Consider the following 18,610-nt stretch of genomic DNA (forward strand, 5'->3'; position numbering starts at 1 on the left):
TCGAACCCAGGGCCTCATGCATGCAAGGCAAGCACTCTACCACTGAGCCACCTTCCCAGTCCCCTGTACAGTATCTTTACAATAACAAATATAAAAAAAGAAAAAGAAAATCCAGTTCTTTGGGGGCATTTCTGAATTTCCTGGGAGACAGTGAGAAACAATTATATTGTGCCCTATTGTGTGTGTCTATGTTTTGAACTCAGGGTTTTGGGTTCTCACTCAATTTGCATGCCCACAAGCTTGCCTTCTACTACTTGAGACATACCTCTATTCTAGCTTTTCACTGGCAAATTGGAAATGAGTCTCTCAGATTTTGTCTTCCCAAAATGGCTTAGAACTTTCTCAGATCTCATCCTCCTGAGTAGCTAGGATTATAGGCATGAGCCACTGGTAGCATGGCATTCTGAAATTTTTTTAGCTTTTAAAATTAAGCCAGGTACCAGTGGCTCATGCCTATAAACATAGCTATTCTGAGGGTTGAAATTTAGAGGCTTTTTTTTTTTTTGTCGGTAGTAGGGCTTGACCTCTGGGCTTGGGTGCTGTCCTTGTGCTCTTCAGCTCAAGGTGAGTGCTCTACTGCTTGAGCCACAGGGCCACCTCCGGTTTTCTAGTGGTTTATTGGAGATGAGTCTCACAGACTTTCCTGCCTGGGCTGGCTTTGAACCTCAATGCTCAGATCTCAGCCTCCTGAGTAGCTAAGATTACAGGCATGAGCCACCGGTGTCTGGCTAGAGGATTTAATTTCTAAGCCAGCCCAGGCAAAAAGTCTGAGACTCTTTTCCCAAAATAAACAGCAAAAGGCAGGGGTAGGAGGCATGCTCAAGTGATTCCAAGTCCTGAATAATTTTTTAAGTATAAAAAGTTGTTACAAAGCTGGGTGCTGGTAGCTCACACCTGTAATCTTAGCTACTCAGGAGGATGAGATCTGAGGATCATGGTTTAAAGCCAGCCTGGGCAGGAAAGTCCATGAGACTCTTGTCTTCAATTAACACAAGTAAACTGGAAGTGGTGCTGTGGATCAAGTGGTAGAGGGCTTGCTTTAAGCTTAAGAGCTCAAGAGACAGCGCCCAGGCCCAGAGTTCAAGCCCAACCACCATCCAAACAAACAAAAAAACAAAAAAAGAACCGCAATATTAATAGTAATTCATTAAATAGGCAAGAATGATTCTTAAACTGAGATTAATTTTTTTATGCTTTGAGAGATTTAAAATTACCCAGTACTGGAAATAGAGGTGTGGCTCAAGTGATAGAGCACCAGTTGAGTGAAAAATCTGAGTAAGAATGAAGCTCTAGTTCAAGCCCCAGAACCAGAACACATACAAAAAAGAGCTAGGCACTGTTGGCTCCCGCCTATAATATTCACGTAGCTCCTTTACATCCCTTTACTTTCTTCAAGGACCACCTTCCTTCCCCCAAGGCAAAAGACAATTTTAATTCTTTATTTGAAACAAACAATTCCAGAGACAAGGTTAGTTGTGACAACAATTTCTCACTACAACACAAGGGTGGGCATGGCTCACTGAAGGGACAGGCCAGGCGCCTTATAACAATATATACAATTTAAACAGTGGCTAAACTGGTAACAGTTATAAAAACACAAAAAGGAGGCTGGGGAACAGCAAAGCCAACAGGGAAAGGACTGGGTACCCCCTTTGCCAGTCATTAATAGTTTTCTGGGCCCACAAAGGCAAGATGGGGAGAAGAGAAGATGTAGGTAGTAGAGGCAGGGCCTATGCCTACAACTCCTCACCTATCTTTGGACCACAGACCCATCCTGTATAATCTAGGCCCCCACAGGCTTGGCCTGGCTCTTATGATAGGGGGAGAACAAGAATAGGGAACCCAGCCCCAATCAAAGTCAGAAGGTGATTTTTGCCTTGGGAGCTCTGTTCACGGAACTAAAGGGAGGCAGTTACAGAGGGGACTAAGCAAGTTGACACCATGGCTCATACCAACCTAAGATGGTAGAGAGGACAAACACATAAACCAAAGGGACAAGAGTCTGCACAACAGAAGTCTGCTCCCTATACTTAGTCATTCTCTGCCTTTGGGGAAAGCATTTGGAACCCTTTAAAAACGATAGCACGGATGGGCTGGTGCTGGCCACAGTAGGGTGGGAGGCATGGTGGTGAGAGGCTACCAACAACCATTTTATAGTAGGGAAAGAATATAAATGCTTGTAAATAAATGGTCCTCTTGTTCCATTATTTCTTTCACACATTTCAAATAAGAACTTTTTGGGTGATACTGGGAAATTGGGGGAGAAGCAGTGGGCACAGGGCAGAGAAGGCAGCTGGGTTTTTTCCTAGGTCAGATCTAGGAACAAGGGGCTTCATCTACACAGATGGGTCAGGAAACCCATCAACAGGATCACCAGCGCTATTAACACTCCACCAGAGTCTGGTCCCAGAAAAAAGGATTACTGTGAAGAATAAAGACCAATGGGCCAGAGGATTTTTGCCCATCACTGGGGGACTGGCCCTTGAGTATAGGGTTTTGGGGTTGAATGGTTGTCAAGTTGTATGGAAGAAGGTTAAAGCCAAGGGTCCCTAGAAAGACAGAGAATGGGTGAGTAGAAAGGGGCAGTGAGGTCCCTTCAGAATGAGTAGCATTGGTTCCTGGGCCAGTCACTCTGCAGGGAGTAGCCACAGAACAGACATTGATGTGAAAGATGAATACAGGTGGCACATGGGTTCAGTCCAGGTCTTCATCCCCAGGACGACCCAGTTCCTCATAAATCTCACGCACAGCCAGAATTCGATTGAGCATGCTCTCCAACATGCTTCGGTCCATAGGGATCACAGAATACCAGAGAGGTGACTCAGCAATGCAGGATCGCTCAGGTTGCAGGTAAAACACATCGTTCCGAGTCCGGAGGCTTTCAGGACTACAATAGTGGGGGTAAGGGTGGAACGACAGATCAGTACCAAGGCAAAATAGGTCCCTTGTATCTGTATGCTAATGCCATACCAGTAAACCAGCCAACTCACCATTTCGACAGATAGAATTCGTAGAATTTGACAGGGCAGCGGAGGGGATTCATGCGATTCTCACGCTGTTCTAAGACAGGTGCTTCATCTTCTCTCTTCCGTTTTCCAGGACCTGTGTCTATAGAGAAGGGAAATGACCCAGACTCTTTAAGAGCACATGCTCAGTAAGCCACCATCCAGGAAATAGGGAGAAGCCCTAAGGACCCAAAATACAATCTCAGGAAGAAATAAAATGGGTCTGGCACTGTATATCAATATATAGTGCATGCCTAGCATATGCAAGGTCCTAGGTTCCATTCAAGCCCTGAGAAAGAGGCATGGAGGGAGGGAGAGGAAGAGCAAGTGAACAGGTAAGAGAAAGATAAAAGAGAAGGAAGAGGAGAGAGAAGAGGTCAATTATCTCCCTACCAATCAATCATTCTTTAGAGGGCTGTTCTGCAACCCTCCTGAGTTCTCACTACCAAAATCTCTCTGTCTCTGTCTCTCTCCCTTTCTTTGTGTACAGGTACTGGTATTTGAACTTAGGTCCCAGGTGCTGTCCTTTAGCCTTGTCACTCAGGTTGGCAATCTACCACTTGGACCACAGCTAAACTTCCCTAAAGTCTTCCTTTATAATCTCCCCCAAGTTGACATCTTAAAGAGGTAATCTCAGAAGTTATACAAACTGTATGAAACAGATCATGATGCAAGGTTGAGCTTAGGACAGAGAAACAATAATGGCCCAAACCTCTATGCATCATTCTAGATACAGGCACAGGTCCAGAAAAGGAACCTTTAATGACTGCCCTTGGACAGAATAAATTTCCAAGGCCAGAAGACTAACATAGTTTTAGAATCAAGGAAAGCCTATCATTTACTGTTACCTTTCTCTGGAGCCAAACACATCTAATAGCTGTCTATAACTTCCTCTGCCAAAAGGTAGGCAATGAGGTAAACTGTCTTAAAATGAGGAAAAGCAGGACAGAGGTAGCATAGTAAGCTCTTATTTATTCAACAGCCACTTCTAGCTAGTAAGCTAAAAGAACTTGCAATTTTCATCTTTCTGCAAACAGAAAGAAAAACCTAGTGGCAGAAGAGAGGACCAATCTGGTAAGTATGATGGGGCATGGCAGGGGAAAACAGAGAAAGGGCAAAAGCAAAATAGAGGCAACTTCATACCTCGACCTTTCCTCTGGCGAACTGGGGCATAGTAGCGGATGCTCACCACCTTGGTGGTACCCCGAGGAGTAGTACACTTGCGGGACTGCCGTACCACATTAGTGAAAGAGAGCTGCATGTGTTCCTCAGCAGTCTGAAGTCCAAAAAACTTAGTGTTGAAGAACATGAGTGTGTTCAGAAGGACAAAGGGGGAGTAGACTCCCAGCTGTTTGCACTCCCAGAGGTGCTCTTCTTCCACTCGGGAGAATACTGTATCTGCAATGGACAAGGGGAGAGGCCAGTCAGGAGGGATGAACTTCCAAAACTCAACTGCTCTGTGTACACCAAAGTCTGTGTACAAACATGACATATGTATGTCTCATCTAGTGGCTGACTATTGTATATAAAATCTAAAACTCAATAAAACAAGAACAAGGTCTGGGAAGGTGGCTCAGTGGTAGAGTACTTGCCTTGCATGCTTGAGGCCCTAGGTTCGATTCCTCAGCACCACAGAAGCAAAAAAGAAAAAACCCGGAAGGGGCGCTGTGACTCAAGTAGTAGAGCACTAGCCTTGAGCTGAAGAGCTGAGGGACAGCGCCCAGGCCCAGAGTTCAGGCCCCACAACCGGACCCCCAAAAAAATAAAATAAAATAAGATAAAAAATCTTGACACACAGAGATGCTAAAGTATGACTGGTTTGGTTTTTGTTTGTTTGTTTGTTTTTGTCAGTCATGGGGCTTGAACTCTGGGCTTGGGTGCTATCCCTCAGCTCTTCAGCTCAAGGCGAGCGCTCTACCGCTTGAGCCACAGCACCACTTCTGGTTTTCTAGTGGTTTATTGGAGATAAGAGTCTCACGGACTTTGCTGCCCGGGCTGGCTTTAAACCAAGATCCTCAGATCTCACCCTCCTGAGTAGCTAGGATTACAGGCGTGAGCCACCGGCACCCAGCCATGACTGGGTATTTTTTAATACTTTCTATCTCCACATGGAGCTTTTCTCTCTACTCACAACTTGTAAGCAGATAAGATTTTTTGCCAGTCCTGGGGTTTGACTCAGAGCCTGGGCACTGTCCCTAAGCTTCTTTTGCTCAAGGCTAGCACTGTACTACTTGAGCCACAGTACCACAGTACCCAAATCTAGGCCATCGTTTTTGTCTGTTCTAGAGATAGCTCTTTAGACTTGAGTTTGATGAGGGGTTTGTTGTTGATCTTTTTTTTTCTTTTTGGAAATTTTTTCATAGCCCAGGCTAATAACATCAAAATGTAGATCCTCCCTGCCTGGCCTCCGAAGTATTGGGATTTCAGATATGTGCCCACCATGCTTGGCTTATTTTTTTTTGTCAGTAGTGGGGCTTGAACTCTGGGCCTGAGCACTATCCCTCAGCTCTTCAGCTCAAGGCTAGCGCTCTACCACATGAGCCACAATGCAACTTCCGGTTTCTGACAGTTTATTGGAGATTAATCTCCAATGGACTTTCCTGCACTGGCTGGCTTGGAACCATGATCCTCAGCTCTCAGCCTCCTTAGTAGCTAGGATTATAGGCTTGAGCCATCGGCGCCCAGCTTGGCTTATTTTTTGTTCATCTTTTTGGTGGTACTGAAGTTTGAACTAGGGGCCTCATGTTCACTTGGCTTGATAGGTTGGTTGGTGCTCTACCAGCCTATAGCCTATAGCCCTGTTTTGTGTTGGTTATTCTAGAAGCAGAATCTCACAGACTTTTGCACTGACTGGCCTCAAACCCAAATCCTCCAGATTTCAGCCTCCTGAGTAGCAAGAATTATGATTGTGAGCCATTCATACCTGACTAGTCCTAAACTCATGTTCAATGGCAGGGCGCCTGATTCTCTAGCTCTAAATCTTTTTTTTTTTTTTTGGTCGGTTGAGGGGCTTGAACTCTGGGCCTGAGCACTGTCCCTCAGCTCTTCAGCTCAAGGCTAGCGCTCTACCACTTGAGCTACAGCGCCATTTCCAGTTTTCTGGTGGTTTACTGGAGATAAGAGTTTCACGGACTTTCTTGCCCGGGCTGGCTTTGAACCGCGATCCTCAGATCTCAGCCTCTTGAGTAGCTAGGATTACAAGCACAAGTCACTGGTGCCTGGCTCTCTAGCTCTAAATTTTGAGGCAGTCAACTGCATGCTCCAGCCCTTGAACCCTTCCTAAAGAGTGGCAGGCCAAATAGTACAGAGTTGGAAGCTGGAGTTGGAAGAAGGGAGGAGAGAGAACAGGGGTTGCTACATCCATGTCCCTTACTGTTGGGAAGGAGTGTGGGCTGCCAGGTACTCAGAGACTTGTTGAGTTCTTGAACGAAAGTCAGGTAGTAAAGGTCCGTGAAAATGTTCACCATTCGGTTATTTTCCAGCAAGTACTAGAGAAAGAAAAAGAGACACACATAAAGCCAGATTATTAAGTCCTATAGGAAAGAAAATGGTGCTGAAAGCCCCAAGCATGGGGCTTGATAATTAGTAGATAAGGGGAAACAGCTGCTTGATTAGATGACCCAGTGTGCTTTCCTTCAGGTGTCCTCATACCATTAAATACTGTGGTTTGGGCTTGGAAATATTCCTGAGAAGCTCCAAACCCCCTTGTCAGGTCATATATGACTGACCTCTCCTAGAGAAAACTAAACATTAGCCTATCACTCAAGAAACCCAGCCCTCTCCTCTTAGAATGGGTTTAAGGATTACAAAGGGGAACCACATAGTAATGACAACAATATTGGAAAGAAACTCCGATTTTAAGAAAGTACAGACATCTTGTATCCTATTTATCACAGGAGTTTAAAGATAAGCTGCCCATTTGATTTGGGGACGGGGGGGGGGCGGGGAGTGACAACAGGGAGTGGGCTACAAACAGTTCTAGCAGGACCTGTCTGTGTTGGATGAAGGGAATGAGGCAGTAAATAAGGGATACCTGCTGAATGCCAAGACACAGATAGTAGATACTGTCCGGTTCATATCGTTCACCATTGGGTCGAGTAATTTCTCTCACAAACTGGGCCAGACCATAGTTGAGCTCAGCAGCTGAGCAGGCAAGTATATCCTCTTTGATACGCATGGGTTTGGCTGCAGTGACATATAGAGGTGAATGGGACTAAGAAAACACTTGGTGAATTTCATTTAGCTCCACACTTATTAATTCTTAATTACATCTAGCTTCTGAATAAACCCACCCTTCAGCCTTGAAACTTTACAGCACTTCTGTGTGTGTGTACTGTGTGTCCTGGGACTTAAACTTAGGGCCTAGGCTCTGTCCCTGAGTTTTTTTGCTCAGGGCTAATGTTCTACTGCTTGAGCCACAGCACCACTTCCAGTTTTCTGGTGGTTAATTGGAGTAAGAGTCTCATGGATTTTCCTGCCTGGGCTGGCTTTGAACTACGATCCTCAGATCTCAGCCTCTGTGGCTCAATTGGTAGAGTGTTAGCCTTGAGCTGAAGAGTTCAGGGACAGTGCCCAGGCCGAGTTCAATCCCCACGACCGGCAAAAAAAAAAAAAAAGAAAGAAAAACAAAGAGTCTCAGGGATGTTTTTTTCCAACAGTGACTTTGAACTATGATCCTCAGATCTCAACCTCCTGAGTAGCTAGAATTAGCTAAGATTATAGGCATAAGGCACTAGTGCCTAGCTTCACTTTAATTTTAAAAAATGGGGAGGGATACTAGGGGTTTAACTCTGGGCCTTGCATTTTATGAGTAAGTGTTCTATCACTTGATTCACATCCCTAGCCCTAACATCTTTAGTAAGGTTTGAACTTAGAGCCTGTGCTTGCTATGCAAGTACTACTACTTGAACCATGTTCCAAGCCCTAGCATCTCCCTTTATTTATTCTTTATTTTTGTGTCCATAGTGGGACTTAAACTCAGGGTGCCAAACTCTTGCTTAGCTTTTTTACTCAAGGCTGGTGCCACACTTCCACTTCTGGCTTTTGGCTAGTTAAGGGGAGATAAATCTCTTGGATTTGTCTGCCTGGACTGGCTTCAAACCTGGATCCTCAGATCTCATTCTCTGAGTAGGTAGGATGACACTATGAGCCACCTGTGCCTGGCTTAGAATGTCCCTTTAATCAATCTACAATTCAACTTCATTTTCACAGAACACCTTTAGTGATTATACTCTGATCACTCCTAGACATCTTCAGCTGAATCACAGTCTCCTCGACCCTTCCCCTCTTCCCTTGTCCTTTCTTCCTCCTCGGAGTACTTACGGCCAAAGCGCAGCTCATCACCCTTGCTTGTTTCTCCATTGGCATATTTTGACTGCACCCAGCACTTCCAAGCATTGACACCATATGAATAGTTAAGACCAGTACAACTGGGTTGGCTGCTCATGGAATCCCGGGAACAACTTTCTGAAAGCACTAGCCGTTTTTGACCCTGGAAGAAAAGAGAAGAGGAGGGTGACAAAAGTGAAGTCAGGGCATCATGGAAGCTATTCAGGATAGCATTTACCACCAGGGTTGGGAGCTGATGTAAGAAAACAGAAAACTTCTATGGCAGAAAGCCTCAGAGTATGGGGGCTGGGAAGGTGGCTCAGTGGTAGAGCGCTTGCCTTGCATGCATGAAGCCCTGGGTTCGATTCCTCAGCACCACATAAGCAGGAAAAAAAAGCCGGAAGTGGTGCTGTGGCTCAAGTGGTAGAGTGCTAGCCTTGAGCTGAAGAGCTGAGGGACAGCGCCCAGGCCCTGAGTTCAGGTCCCACGACTGGACCCCCCCAAAAAAAAGAAAAAAGAAAGCCTCAGAGTAGCTTTGATAATCTGGTAAATTAGGGGAAGAGCAAAGTTTGGCTAGACCTCAGTATTGGTAGTATTAGAGGTCAAGAACAGGAAGGTCACATTAAGGTTTCTAGTCTAGTTAAAAGAATACCCTCACTAGGCACCGGTGGCTTACACCTGTCATGCTAGCTACTCAGGAGGCTAAGATCTGGGATCATGGTTCAAAGCCAGCCCGGGCAGGAAAGTCTGTGAGACTCTTATATCCAATAAAATACCAGAAAACCAGAAGTGGTGCTGTGGTTCAAGTGGTAGAGCACTAGCCTTGAGCTGAAATGCTGAGGAACAGCACCCCAGGCTTAGAGTTCAAGCCCCATGACCAACAAAAAAAAAAAACACCCTCTCCTCTTTGGGCCTACGCCTTACTTCTGTGGATGCCGTATGTGAAATGCTCACCTTCCTCATGGTCCGGGGAAGGTCTTGTTCAGTAGACACATCCTCAGGCCCTACAAGGCCACAATCAAAGAGGAAGTCTACACTGGGGTTAATGTCCAAAGGATCTAACAGAAAGAAAAGGAAGAAATCAATTTCTCAAGATCTCAACCCTGTAATCCTTCCATTCCACCTTTGTTACTTGACTACTTGATGCAAGATGAACCTGTTGGACAGCTTTACTGGACTCAAAAGCTTCATAGCAATGTGGACGTATTTACCCCTACACTTAAAATGGTGATGATAAAATTCACCATAATTTAAGGTTAAAAAAAGCCAGTGCTGTTGGCTCACACCTATAATCTAAGATACTCAGGAAGCTGAGATCTGAGGATTTCAGTTAGAAGCCAAGCCTGGGCAGAAAGTCCATGAGACTCTCTTGTCCAATTAATAAAAAAGCTGGAAGTGGAGATGTGGCCCAAATGATAGATTGCCTTGAGTGAAAAAGCGAAGTGACAACACAGGGTCCTGAGTTCAAGTTCCAGTACTGGCACAAGAAAAACGTATTTTAAAGCATGTGCATGCATAAACCCACACAAAACTCAAAATCAAAGAGTACCCTGTCCTGACCAGCTATCTTAAACACTGTAAGAACCTAAATCCTAAGGTCATAATAACCATGATTGGGGGTCACAAGAAACACTCCTTTCCTGATAATACAAATGCTACCATACCCAGGGAGAATGATTTGAATCCTACTCACTCTTGGGGAAGTCTGCCTCCAAGTCTTGTCCAGGCTCATCCAGGACATTAGCCATCTTAACAGCCATGGCCAGAACATCATCTCGAGCTGGCCCAAACAAGTCACAGTCTTCTAGAAGTCCTTCTGCACTCTGGTTACTCACAAGATCTGGGAGGTTAGAGAAATTGTTTCAGTCACTGTAGCTCCTGCCCAGTACCATCCTAGTTTTTCAAGGGCTCATGCCAGCTATCCCCAGCACCAAGAACACCACTCTCCACCTTTGTAGGCAGACACACTAGTAGCAGCAGCCTTTATCATTGCTATCATATGTTATCATGGCATACCACAAAGGTCAGATGAGGCCTTGTCTAATTCCTCAGCCTCTGCGATCATTTCTGCCATAGCCAGGATGTCAGCTTCCAAAGGGTTGGAAGGGATCTTCACCTTCAGCTCCTCAATGGTCTCCACAATCTTGTCTGTGCTCTCCAATGTAGTGGGCAAGAACATGGGCACAGGCACCTGGAGGTACAAATCCCAACTAAATGCCAAGAACCACACCAGAATATGAAGATGCCAGCTGATGAGAATAAGGGAGATAGTAGGTTTTAATCCTAAAAGAGTAAAGAGCCAGGAAGGGCAAGGACACTTACTGGGATAGGCATTGAGAAAGGCACCGGGACTTTCTGGCAGTACAGATGCATAGGCACTGGCACAAAGATGGGCACTGGAATGGGTAGCACAATCACCTGTGGCTTCCACTCTTCTGTTGACAAGAAAGGGATCTTCTCAGAGACCTTGCTAAATGGATCACATCTGACCCAGGAATTCATTCCCAAAAGCTCTAAAATGTGCTCAGTATTACAAAACTGCTCTTGAACAAAATGTTAAGAGATAATTCTACAATTCTAGAAGAACCATATGCAAGATACCTCAGCCACCAAAGACATTTTCTGATGTTGGACATAGAGCTGAGGTCTCTAGAATTCAGTCTATGGCATCTAGGTACCCTGGCTCACCTGTCTGACTCCCTTTGGACTTCATTTCTACCTTGCAAGAGACTCCTCGGTTCTGCATCAGTGGCTTACACATGGCAGCTTTGTTTTTGCGGGGAGTTGCTGGGGGTGGGGGAGGGGGTGGTGTGGGAGCATTTGGAGTTGACTGGGTCTTCACAGGAATCTGAAGAGACAAAAGATGGTTAGAACTGCCAACTACAGTATTCCCCTCTGACATTATCTTCTCCCCCTTGGCTTTTGCCCAGACCTTGCTCAAATTTCCATTTTCCTCTGGGGTCTTCACTGTATTGCTGTTTTCCACTTTGGTTTGAGAAGGTGTCTGGGGCTTTGATTCAGAAGACTGACCTGTAGATGAAGACAAATGAAGGCTGCCATTGGATGAACTAGCTCTCTTGGTTTCCTTACCCCTATTCCAGGAGACTTTCACTGACAGGCTGTCCACAGAAAAGGAAAGTCTAGGATTTCCCCTTCCTTCCTACCCGTGGTCTAGTCTTCTCTGTGCCCAGCAATAGTAGCCAAGAAGTTGTTTTTACTTCTAGCTACAAAGAAGAAGGAAACACTCTATCCCTCCCACAACAAATTTTCCACTTAGCCCTCAGGAGTTTAGTAGAGTGGCAGAATAATATTTTTTAAATAGTAATAATTTTTGGTATTGCTAAAGGTAGAGCTTATGTTGATATTTTCTTCTCCCTGAAAGTAACCACAACCCCTACATGCCCCAACCTCCCTGAATGGGTACTACTCCCTAAAAATATAGCCTAGAGAAAATCAGTGGACTCTTTAACTCCAAAGACTCTCTGGTACTCACAAGGTCTGGAAACTAAGAGAGCACAATATTGAGAGACCTCTGTCCAGGGAAGGGGTGGATACAACAGAGGAAGAAGAAAAGGGATGGGTCTGGGATTAGAAGAATCCAAGCCAGTTCCAGTAGTGTGCCCACTGCCCAGCACTCACTGTTCAGGAGGCTCTCTGGCCCACTTTGGGTATCCAAGTTGGGTTGGTTCTGCTGGCTATAGAAACGCAGCAGACATTGTTGGTTGCAGAAATGACGGATCTGACCACGCCAGTGGATGGTCTCCAGTAGTTTCCCCTGGCGCTTACATGCATGGCACCGGGCAGCCTGAGGGCATCAATAGGATAGTCAGACCTCTCTTTCTAAAATGTGCTGGGTCTTCTCCCTTGGGATAAACTATGTGCCTCTTCAGCCCCCAACCTGGAGATCTGCTCATACTCTGATGTCAGTGTTACAACTCACACTCCCTGTAAGCTTCTTTGTGAATCCTTTCCAGTATGTTGACCTTCCTTACCTTGCAATACCATAGCAGGTACTTGCTCTTACAGTCCTCACTGCAGAAGTCCCAGGTGCTGCCATCCAGTTGCTCAGTGACTCCACGTTGGCAGGTCTGGGAGCAGTAAGTGCAAGTGATACAGCACAAGCCCAACTTCTTAGTGAAGTCTTGTTTATATAGCAGCACACAGCCTGGAAAAGAGAGGAAGAGAAAGCAGAGTCCTGAGAAAGATATTTGTGAGCAGAAGACCCAACTGTTTTGAGGCACTACACCTGAAACTTCCTCGAAATGACTCCTCATGCACAAAGTCTTAGATGAAGTAGAACATTCTGAGCAGAAGGCTTTGCACCTTAAACCTCTTTCCAAACTTTCTGTTCTGTCCTTCTCCCTGGCAGTGAAGAAAAAGGTCTTCTGCCCCTTCCCCCACTTCCTTACCTTCACTACAGAAGCTCTTCTCCACGCCACTGAACCGAAGTTTCTCATGCAGGAGTTTCTCCTGCCGGCAGTGCTCACATTGGGACACCACACCCCTAAGGCGCTTGAAGTCCTCACAACAATCACGGCAGCAGAACTGGAACACCTGGTCCTGAGGTGGAGGGCACAGGGCAGTGAGGGCAGAACTGTAACATCTCAATCAAGTAGGAAGACCCCTTCAAGACATGTAGCAAGATGTGGGAGAGTAGGGAGGGTCTTACCTGCCAGTCCAAGACCTCAGGCTTGCCACTGAAGAGGCTGTGGCAGTAGTGACAGCTCAGGTGAATGCCCCCTTCAGGGCTTGTGCGCTGGAGGGAAGGAAGACAAGTAAGGAAGGGGCAAGATGTGTGTGGTGTTGGTGGGGGGAGATTAATCTTGTTCTTTGCTCTACCTAGGCCTACCTAGCCCAATTCTCCTACCCCTTCTCTTTCTCTGCTGCTGCCACCCTTTTGTCCCAGGTCCAGGGTCTAGAGTACCTGGAACTTGGTCCAGCAACTGGGGCTGCAGAACTGGTAGACTGTGCGGTCAACCTTGTTGTAGTAACTGGGGTCAGAGAGGCTGCGGCGGCAGAAGCTGCAGGGTCGGGGTGGGCCTGGGGCATAGAAAGAGAGAAGAGCAAGACGGAGAGAGAGAAAGAGAGAGCACACAGAATGTGTAAGGCAGGGCAAAGATGGAACAGAAAATCCACAGGAAGATGTGGTTGGGGCTTAGGTCAGGAAGCAGGGATTACTCTAGAACAGAAGAGTATGGGAAGTAGAAGGAAGGCCAGCAGGGGTCTCAGAGAAGAGGGCTTTGCACCTACCAGTGAGCCCTGCCTGCTTCACTTTGTAAGAAGTGGTACAGCACAGGGAACAGAACAAGCTGGTCTTGCCATTACGATCCACATGTGATAGCATCTCAAAGTTCTTACACAGGGTCTTGCACCAGACACATGGGTACACACGTGTGTTTTTCTGTGAGGATGGGGAAGGAGAGGCTGAGGCTGGATTTGTCCCTTTACTTTTATTTTTAAATTTTTTAAACACGAAATATTTCAGGCATACAAAAAAAAAGTATAGTTGATGGTATAACAAAGGCCTGTGTGTCCACCAGCCAGCTTCAAAAATAAAACATAACAGATACAACTGAAAACCCCTTTTATTTGTTTTATTTCTCCTAGCTCAGACCCAACAGGCACCTTTATTTATCCCCCAAGAACCACACCCCCTTCCACAGCCCTCTAATGCACTACTCCCTCGGCCCCACCTTCTTGTATGCCCCCAAGCACGTTGTGTTGCAGAACCGCTTTTGCTGGCCCTCGTGGAAGAGAAGCTCAGGGCCAGGGCTCCCGGTCTTGGTGTAGATGTAAGCGCCACACTGATCACAACAGTTGGTTTTCAGTCCCTTGTTGGCCCGGAATTTGGAGAAGCAAGAGTCGCTGCAGAGCCGGTGCACCACACTGCCATTGCTGACCTCATGCAGGACCTGCCACACACACACATATACACCCTGAGCTGGGGCCTGGCCACCACCGCCCACCCCAATACAAAGATACCCTCCACCTCACCCTAGACCTTCACAGCAGAAAGGAGGCCTAGGGACCCCCCAACCTGTACATCAGGCTTGATGACTTGATGATGAGGTCCTGGGAGTCAAAGAGGGCCAGCTGCACACATCCTGGAGAAGCTCTATCCTTGAATGTGTTCCCACATGATGGCTGCCTTTCCTCCCCCACACCCCATTCCACAGGGCCTGGCCACTGCAGCCCCAAAATCAGAGGAGCAGGTCAGGGCTGGCCAGGCTCTGTAAGTCATCCCCAACCAAGCATCCTCACCTCTCCAGTCTTCTGGCATATGCTGCAGCGAGTGGCATCAGCAGGATCCCCAGACTGGGGGATGGGGCGCTGTTGCTGAGCTTCATACAGAGAGAGGCAGACAGATGTGCAGAACTCATGGAAGGAGCCGCCTGAACCAGTCTGTGCCACAACTGATTCCTTGGTATTCCAGATCTCCCTGGAAGGGGTAACAGGTATGAGTATTCACTTAGGACTACCCTCTCATTTCAGCAGCTTTCTCCCTCTCCTCAGACTGACAATCATAGAGCCAAATACTCTCTGACCACCTTTCTAACTTAACTCTCCCAGCTCCATTCTGCTTGGTTCTTGCCAATATAATCTTCTGCCTGAGTCACAACTCCCACCCTGATCCTGCCCCATACCCCTAAGGCTCTCACGTACTTCTTACAGAAGGTACAGGTCTTTTTGCCCAAGGGCTTCTTGGAGAAAGTGGTGAGACAAGATGAAGAGCAGAAAAGCTGAGGCAGCCCCTTGCGCTGATAGGCTGTCTGCCCCTTCTGCAATGGTGTCCGGCAATGTGCACAAGTCATCTTGGTGCCCACCGAAGAGCGCCCAGCCCTTTGTGACACACTTGAGCGTAGGGACATGCGAGGAGAACGCCGGGGCCGGAATGGCACAAAGTCCTCATCATTGGGGTCATCTACCATTGCATCAGAATCCTCATCTGACACTGGAACTGTGAGAGTTAGGGGGGGGGGGGTAAGCAGGGAGAAAAGGCCACTAGACCAGGTCTCCAGCTATCTGATGACCACAGACTAACAGTTCAATCCTGATCCTGGCAACTCTGGGATTCCATACCTCCCCTATTATATTGGTATCTTAAGCTATTGGTGTCTCTCACTCCTAGTTACTTGATAATATTCCAGGGAGGAGAAGGGAGAGACTCCCAAAGAGAAGACTGGGGCCAGGGATGGCATAGTTGAAACAGGAAACTCTTCATTCTCACTGTTCTTGTTTTCAATTTCTCCCACTGCCCCTGGTTCCCATGCCAACACATAGCAGAGACAGGCACTCCACACTCGCCTGAGAGAGACTACATGAGCTAGAAGATCCATGCCTTGCCACATCCCATTTTTAACTATTGTCCATACCCGTAATTCCAAGGTCACACCTCCTCAAATTCTACTCACTGCTCTCAGTGGAATCCACAACCTCAGGTTTTGGAGGCTCTGCTCTTCTAACACGCTCGCTTCTCTTCTGTACCTTGGAAAAATGTGGAGCAAAACTGACCCAAAGGACAGGCTAATAGGAGTATAGAGATTGGGGAACAACAGGAGATGGGAGGGGGAAGTGAGAGTAGGGACCCTTGGCCCAGCCCTTAAGAGAGGGGGATAAAAAGAGGCTGTACTTTCTTCTGAAGCAAAAGATATGAGAGCTCCCACCCTCCTACCTCAAAGCACTCAATGTCTGAGAGGGAAAAATGAAGGGTCTGTCCTTCCTAGAGATAGCAAGACTCCTTCCAGTCCCCTCCCCCCTCACCCTTTCAGGCGGCTTCTCACTCGCCTTCCCAGTCAGGCCATCTCCTGCAAAGGAAGCAGAAGGCAGCCTAAATCTTGAGCCTGCACTTACCACCCCCCTGGCCCAACCCCCACCTCCATTCCTGGGGAAGAACTACTCAAAACTGAAAGGGAAAACCGCTTTCAGTGCCTGTGGCTTCTTGGGGCCCTTCTCAGGGTTACCTCAGGCTCTGTACTAAGGGAAGGCGGTATGTACAACTGTTCTCCTATAAAGAAACATATATCCTACACCTTCTAACAGCTTTCTGTCCCAAACATTGGTTGTTATGGACATATAGCCAACCTATCTCTCATGAAGATTTTGTATTTTACAAGCAAACCTAAATGCAACCACCCAAAGGAATTAAGAAAGGTAGGGGAAGTATTGATGTATGGGCAGTTAGCCTTAGACTTGGGTGGTTATATAAGTCCCAAGATCATCATAGGTTGGAGAGAGGACACTAGTCAGTGCAGGGGAAAAACTAGAGCCTCTCACATCTAGGCTATCCCTCTATCAGAGATACAATACTAGACTGAATTTTTTTTGTGTGCGTGTTTTGGTCCTGGGGCTTAAAATCAGGGCTGGGGCACTATTCCTGAGCTTTAGTGCTCAAGGCTAGCACCCTACCACCGTAAGCCACAACTCCACTTCTGGCTTTTTGGTGTTTAAAATTGGAGAAGAGTCTCACAGACTTTTCTGCCTGGGCTGGCTTTGAACTGCAATCCTCAGATCTAAGCCTCTTGTGTATCTAATATTACAGGTGTGAGCCACTGGCACCTGGCTAGATCCTGAATTTCTATCATTCTCCTGAAATCAGTAAGCTGTTTTGGACTTTAAAGACTAGGTAACATATATCAATCCTAGAAATTCTGCTCTCATCTAGGATCAAACAGCTAAATAATAATAATAATAATGAGGAGGAGGAGGAGGATGATAAAAGAGAAAGGCAAGAAGCCTAATGTTCTCCCCCAAATCCTAATGGATAGATGAACACTGGCACACCAACCCCCCCCCCGCCCCGGGGATATGAAAAAGGGAACCTCTTCCACAAACATTCTCTCTGAAAACACCCTAATTCCATTTTCATAGCCCCTGTGCTCTCTGCACATTTTCCTTAATCCTCAACACACACACCCACTCCTCCCTCTCAAACCTCAACTCCTTCTCCCACATATCCCTACCCTTCTCTCTCACCATCTTCTCTGTTTCCCCCTCCTTTCCAAAGCACAGAACCACTCCTCCTTATCTCCACCCTCTCCCCAGCCGTGATTTGCCAAATGCTTAGGCAACCTACCTGGTAAAGAAGGATGTGCAGGGGGGCTTGCGCCCCTAGGTTTGGTCTGAGAACTGTTGATTCCATCCCCTAGAGTCTCTCCCACTGAAGGGCTAGGGGGGCCGTTTGGGCTCTGTGGCTGCCCTTGGGGAAGCTCTTCCTCCTGCCCAGGGGAGCCCCTTCTCCTTGTAGCTATGGAGGTTGTCTCTTCCTCTTCAATATGGGAGGACTGCAGGGTTATTGGAGAATCTGGAGCCAAAGGATCTAGCAGCCCCTCAGAAGAGGGATTTGCCCTAGCCCCTGGATCAGGTGGTACCACTTCAGGGGGCTGACCCCCTGGTCCAGGTTCTAGGGTCTGTTCTCCTGAATCCCAAGCAAGGGTCCCCTCAGGACCATGGTCTACCTCTGGGGGGGAGGGGGCTTTATAGAGCAGCCCCCCCAGCCCCAGAAGCTCAGTGGTCCCATCCAGGACTACTCCAGGGTCTTTTTCCAGGCCAGAAGGAGTATCAAGCAGGTCCAGAGCTCCCGAGGATGGAGAAGGACCAGGGGGGGCCCATCCTCGAGTTGGGGCAGTCTGAGATTCCAGCAGATCCTCTCCAAATTCCATGTCTACTGGAAGGTCTCCAGCCAGGGGCTTTTCTGGCAGGGTCAATGGGTCAAATGGACTGGGGAAATCACTGGGGTCCATCAGGATGGCTGGGTATGGACTGCAGATTAGAAGAGGGGCAGTAGAGGTGGTCTTAGAATTCCTTCTTATACAGGCTCTGTGACACACCCCATCATCCACTTATAATTCCTTATGAACAGCCCCCCTCAACATACAAGCATTTCCAAAGGCTTTAGTCTTAATGTCCACTGCCCGCTTCCCCCCCCCACCCCCATACACACACACAACGGACAAGCGTTTCCAGAGGCTTTAGTTCTAAGGTCCACTCCCCCCCACTCCCCACCACCCCCATACATCGCCCTCTCTGGGGAGTGGCATTCCCCGGTCTGGCCTGGCGCCCACGTATGCCAGGCTGTTTGGTCATTTTACCCGTCCGACCCCCCCCCTCCACACACACCGCAACTACCAGTTCCCCTCCCCCCCCTTACCTTTCCCCACACGGGTTGAACGTCCCCACAGAGTCTCCTCAGGCCATCGCCTCAGGAGCTTTTCCCGCCCCCACGACCTCAGTTTACATTCCCTCCTCACTCTCTTAGTGCCCCCCCCAGCTCCCCAGCC

The 18,610-nt window shown here is 47.4% G+C and overlaps 1 protein-coding gene across 7 annotated transcripts in view; it reads right to left on the reverse strand.

Moving 5' to 3' along the window:
- Nucleotides 1-1,423: 1,423 nt before the first annotated feature.
- The window catches only part of Zmym3 (zinc finger, MYM-type 3), a 36,157-nt gene continuing 18,970 nt past the window's right edge, over nucleotides 1,424-18,610 (reverse strand). For 4 of the 7 annotated variants that reach the window (XM_013031663.1, XM_013031662.1, XM_013031661.1 and 1 more), the window contains exons 2-25: nucleotides 17,407-18,092; nucleotides 16,095-16,138; nucleotides 15,746-15,818; nucleotides 14,997-15,291; nucleotides 14,595-14,772; nucleotides 14,027-14,245; nucleotides 13,584-13,734; nucleotides 13,258-13,373; nucleotides 13,003-13,089; nucleotides 12,743-12,893; nucleotides 12,326-12,498; nucleotides 11,973-12,138; nucleotides 11,266-11,363; nucleotides 11,022-11,181; nucleotides 10,656-10,768; nucleotides 10,350-10,524; nucleotides 10,027-10,173; nucleotides 9,288-9,391; nucleotides 8,328-8,496; nucleotides 7,039-7,190; nucleotides 6,379-6,493; nucleotides 4,149-4,403; nucleotides 2,991-3,108; nucleotides 1,426-2,887 (exon numbers count right to left, since the gene is read on the reverse strand). In XM_013031663.1, coding sequence (XP_012887117.1) covers nucleotides 2,695-2,887; nucleotides 2,991-3,108; nucleotides 4,149-4,403; nucleotides 6,379-6,493; nucleotides 7,039-7,190; nucleotides 8,328-8,496; nucleotides 9,288-9,391; nucleotides 10,027-10,173; nucleotides 10,350-10,524; nucleotides 10,656-10,768; nucleotides 11,022-11,181; nucleotides 11,266-11,363; nucleotides 11,973-12,138; nucleotides 12,326-12,498; nucleotides 12,743-12,893; nucleotides 13,003-13,089; nucleotides 13,258-13,373; nucleotides 13,584-13,734; nucleotides 14,027-14,245; nucleotides 14,595-14,772; nucleotides 14,997-15,291; nucleotides 15,746-15,818; nucleotides 16,095-16,138; nucleotides 17,407-18,073 — 4,119 coding nt within the window. In that variant the 5' untranslated portion in view covers nucleotides 18,074-18,092 and the 3' untranslated portion in view covers nucleotides 1,426-2,694. Of the gene's footprint in view, nucleotides 2,888-2,990; nucleotides 3,109-4,148; nucleotides 4,404-6,378; nucleotides 6,494-7,038; nucleotides 7,191-8,327; nucleotides 8,497-9,287; nucleotides 9,392-10,026; nucleotides 10,174-10,349; nucleotides 10,525-10,655; nucleotides 10,769-11,021; nucleotides 11,182-11,265; nucleotides 11,364-11,972; nucleotides 12,139-12,325; nucleotides 12,499-12,742; nucleotides 12,894-13,002; nucleotides 13,090-13,257; nucleotides 13,374-13,583; nucleotides 13,735-13,768; nucleotides 14,246-14,594; nucleotides 14,773-14,996; nucleotides 15,292-15,745; nucleotides 15,819-16,094; nucleotides 16,139-17,406; nucleotides 18,093-18,480; nucleotides 18,573-18,610 lie in introns of those variants that run through there. The other 3 variants (XM_013031664.1, XM_013031665.1, XM_013031667.1) reach the window with 3 other exon arrangements.

This window comes from Dipodomys ordii, unplaced genomic scaffold (genome assembly GCF_000151885.1).
Source record: "Dipodomys ordii isolate 6190 unplaced genomic scaffold, Dord_2.0 Scaffold142, whole genome shotgun sequence".
NCBI classification, from domain to species: Eukaryota; Metazoa; Chordata; class Mammalia; order Rodentia; family Heteromyidae; genus Dipodomys; species Dipodomys ordii.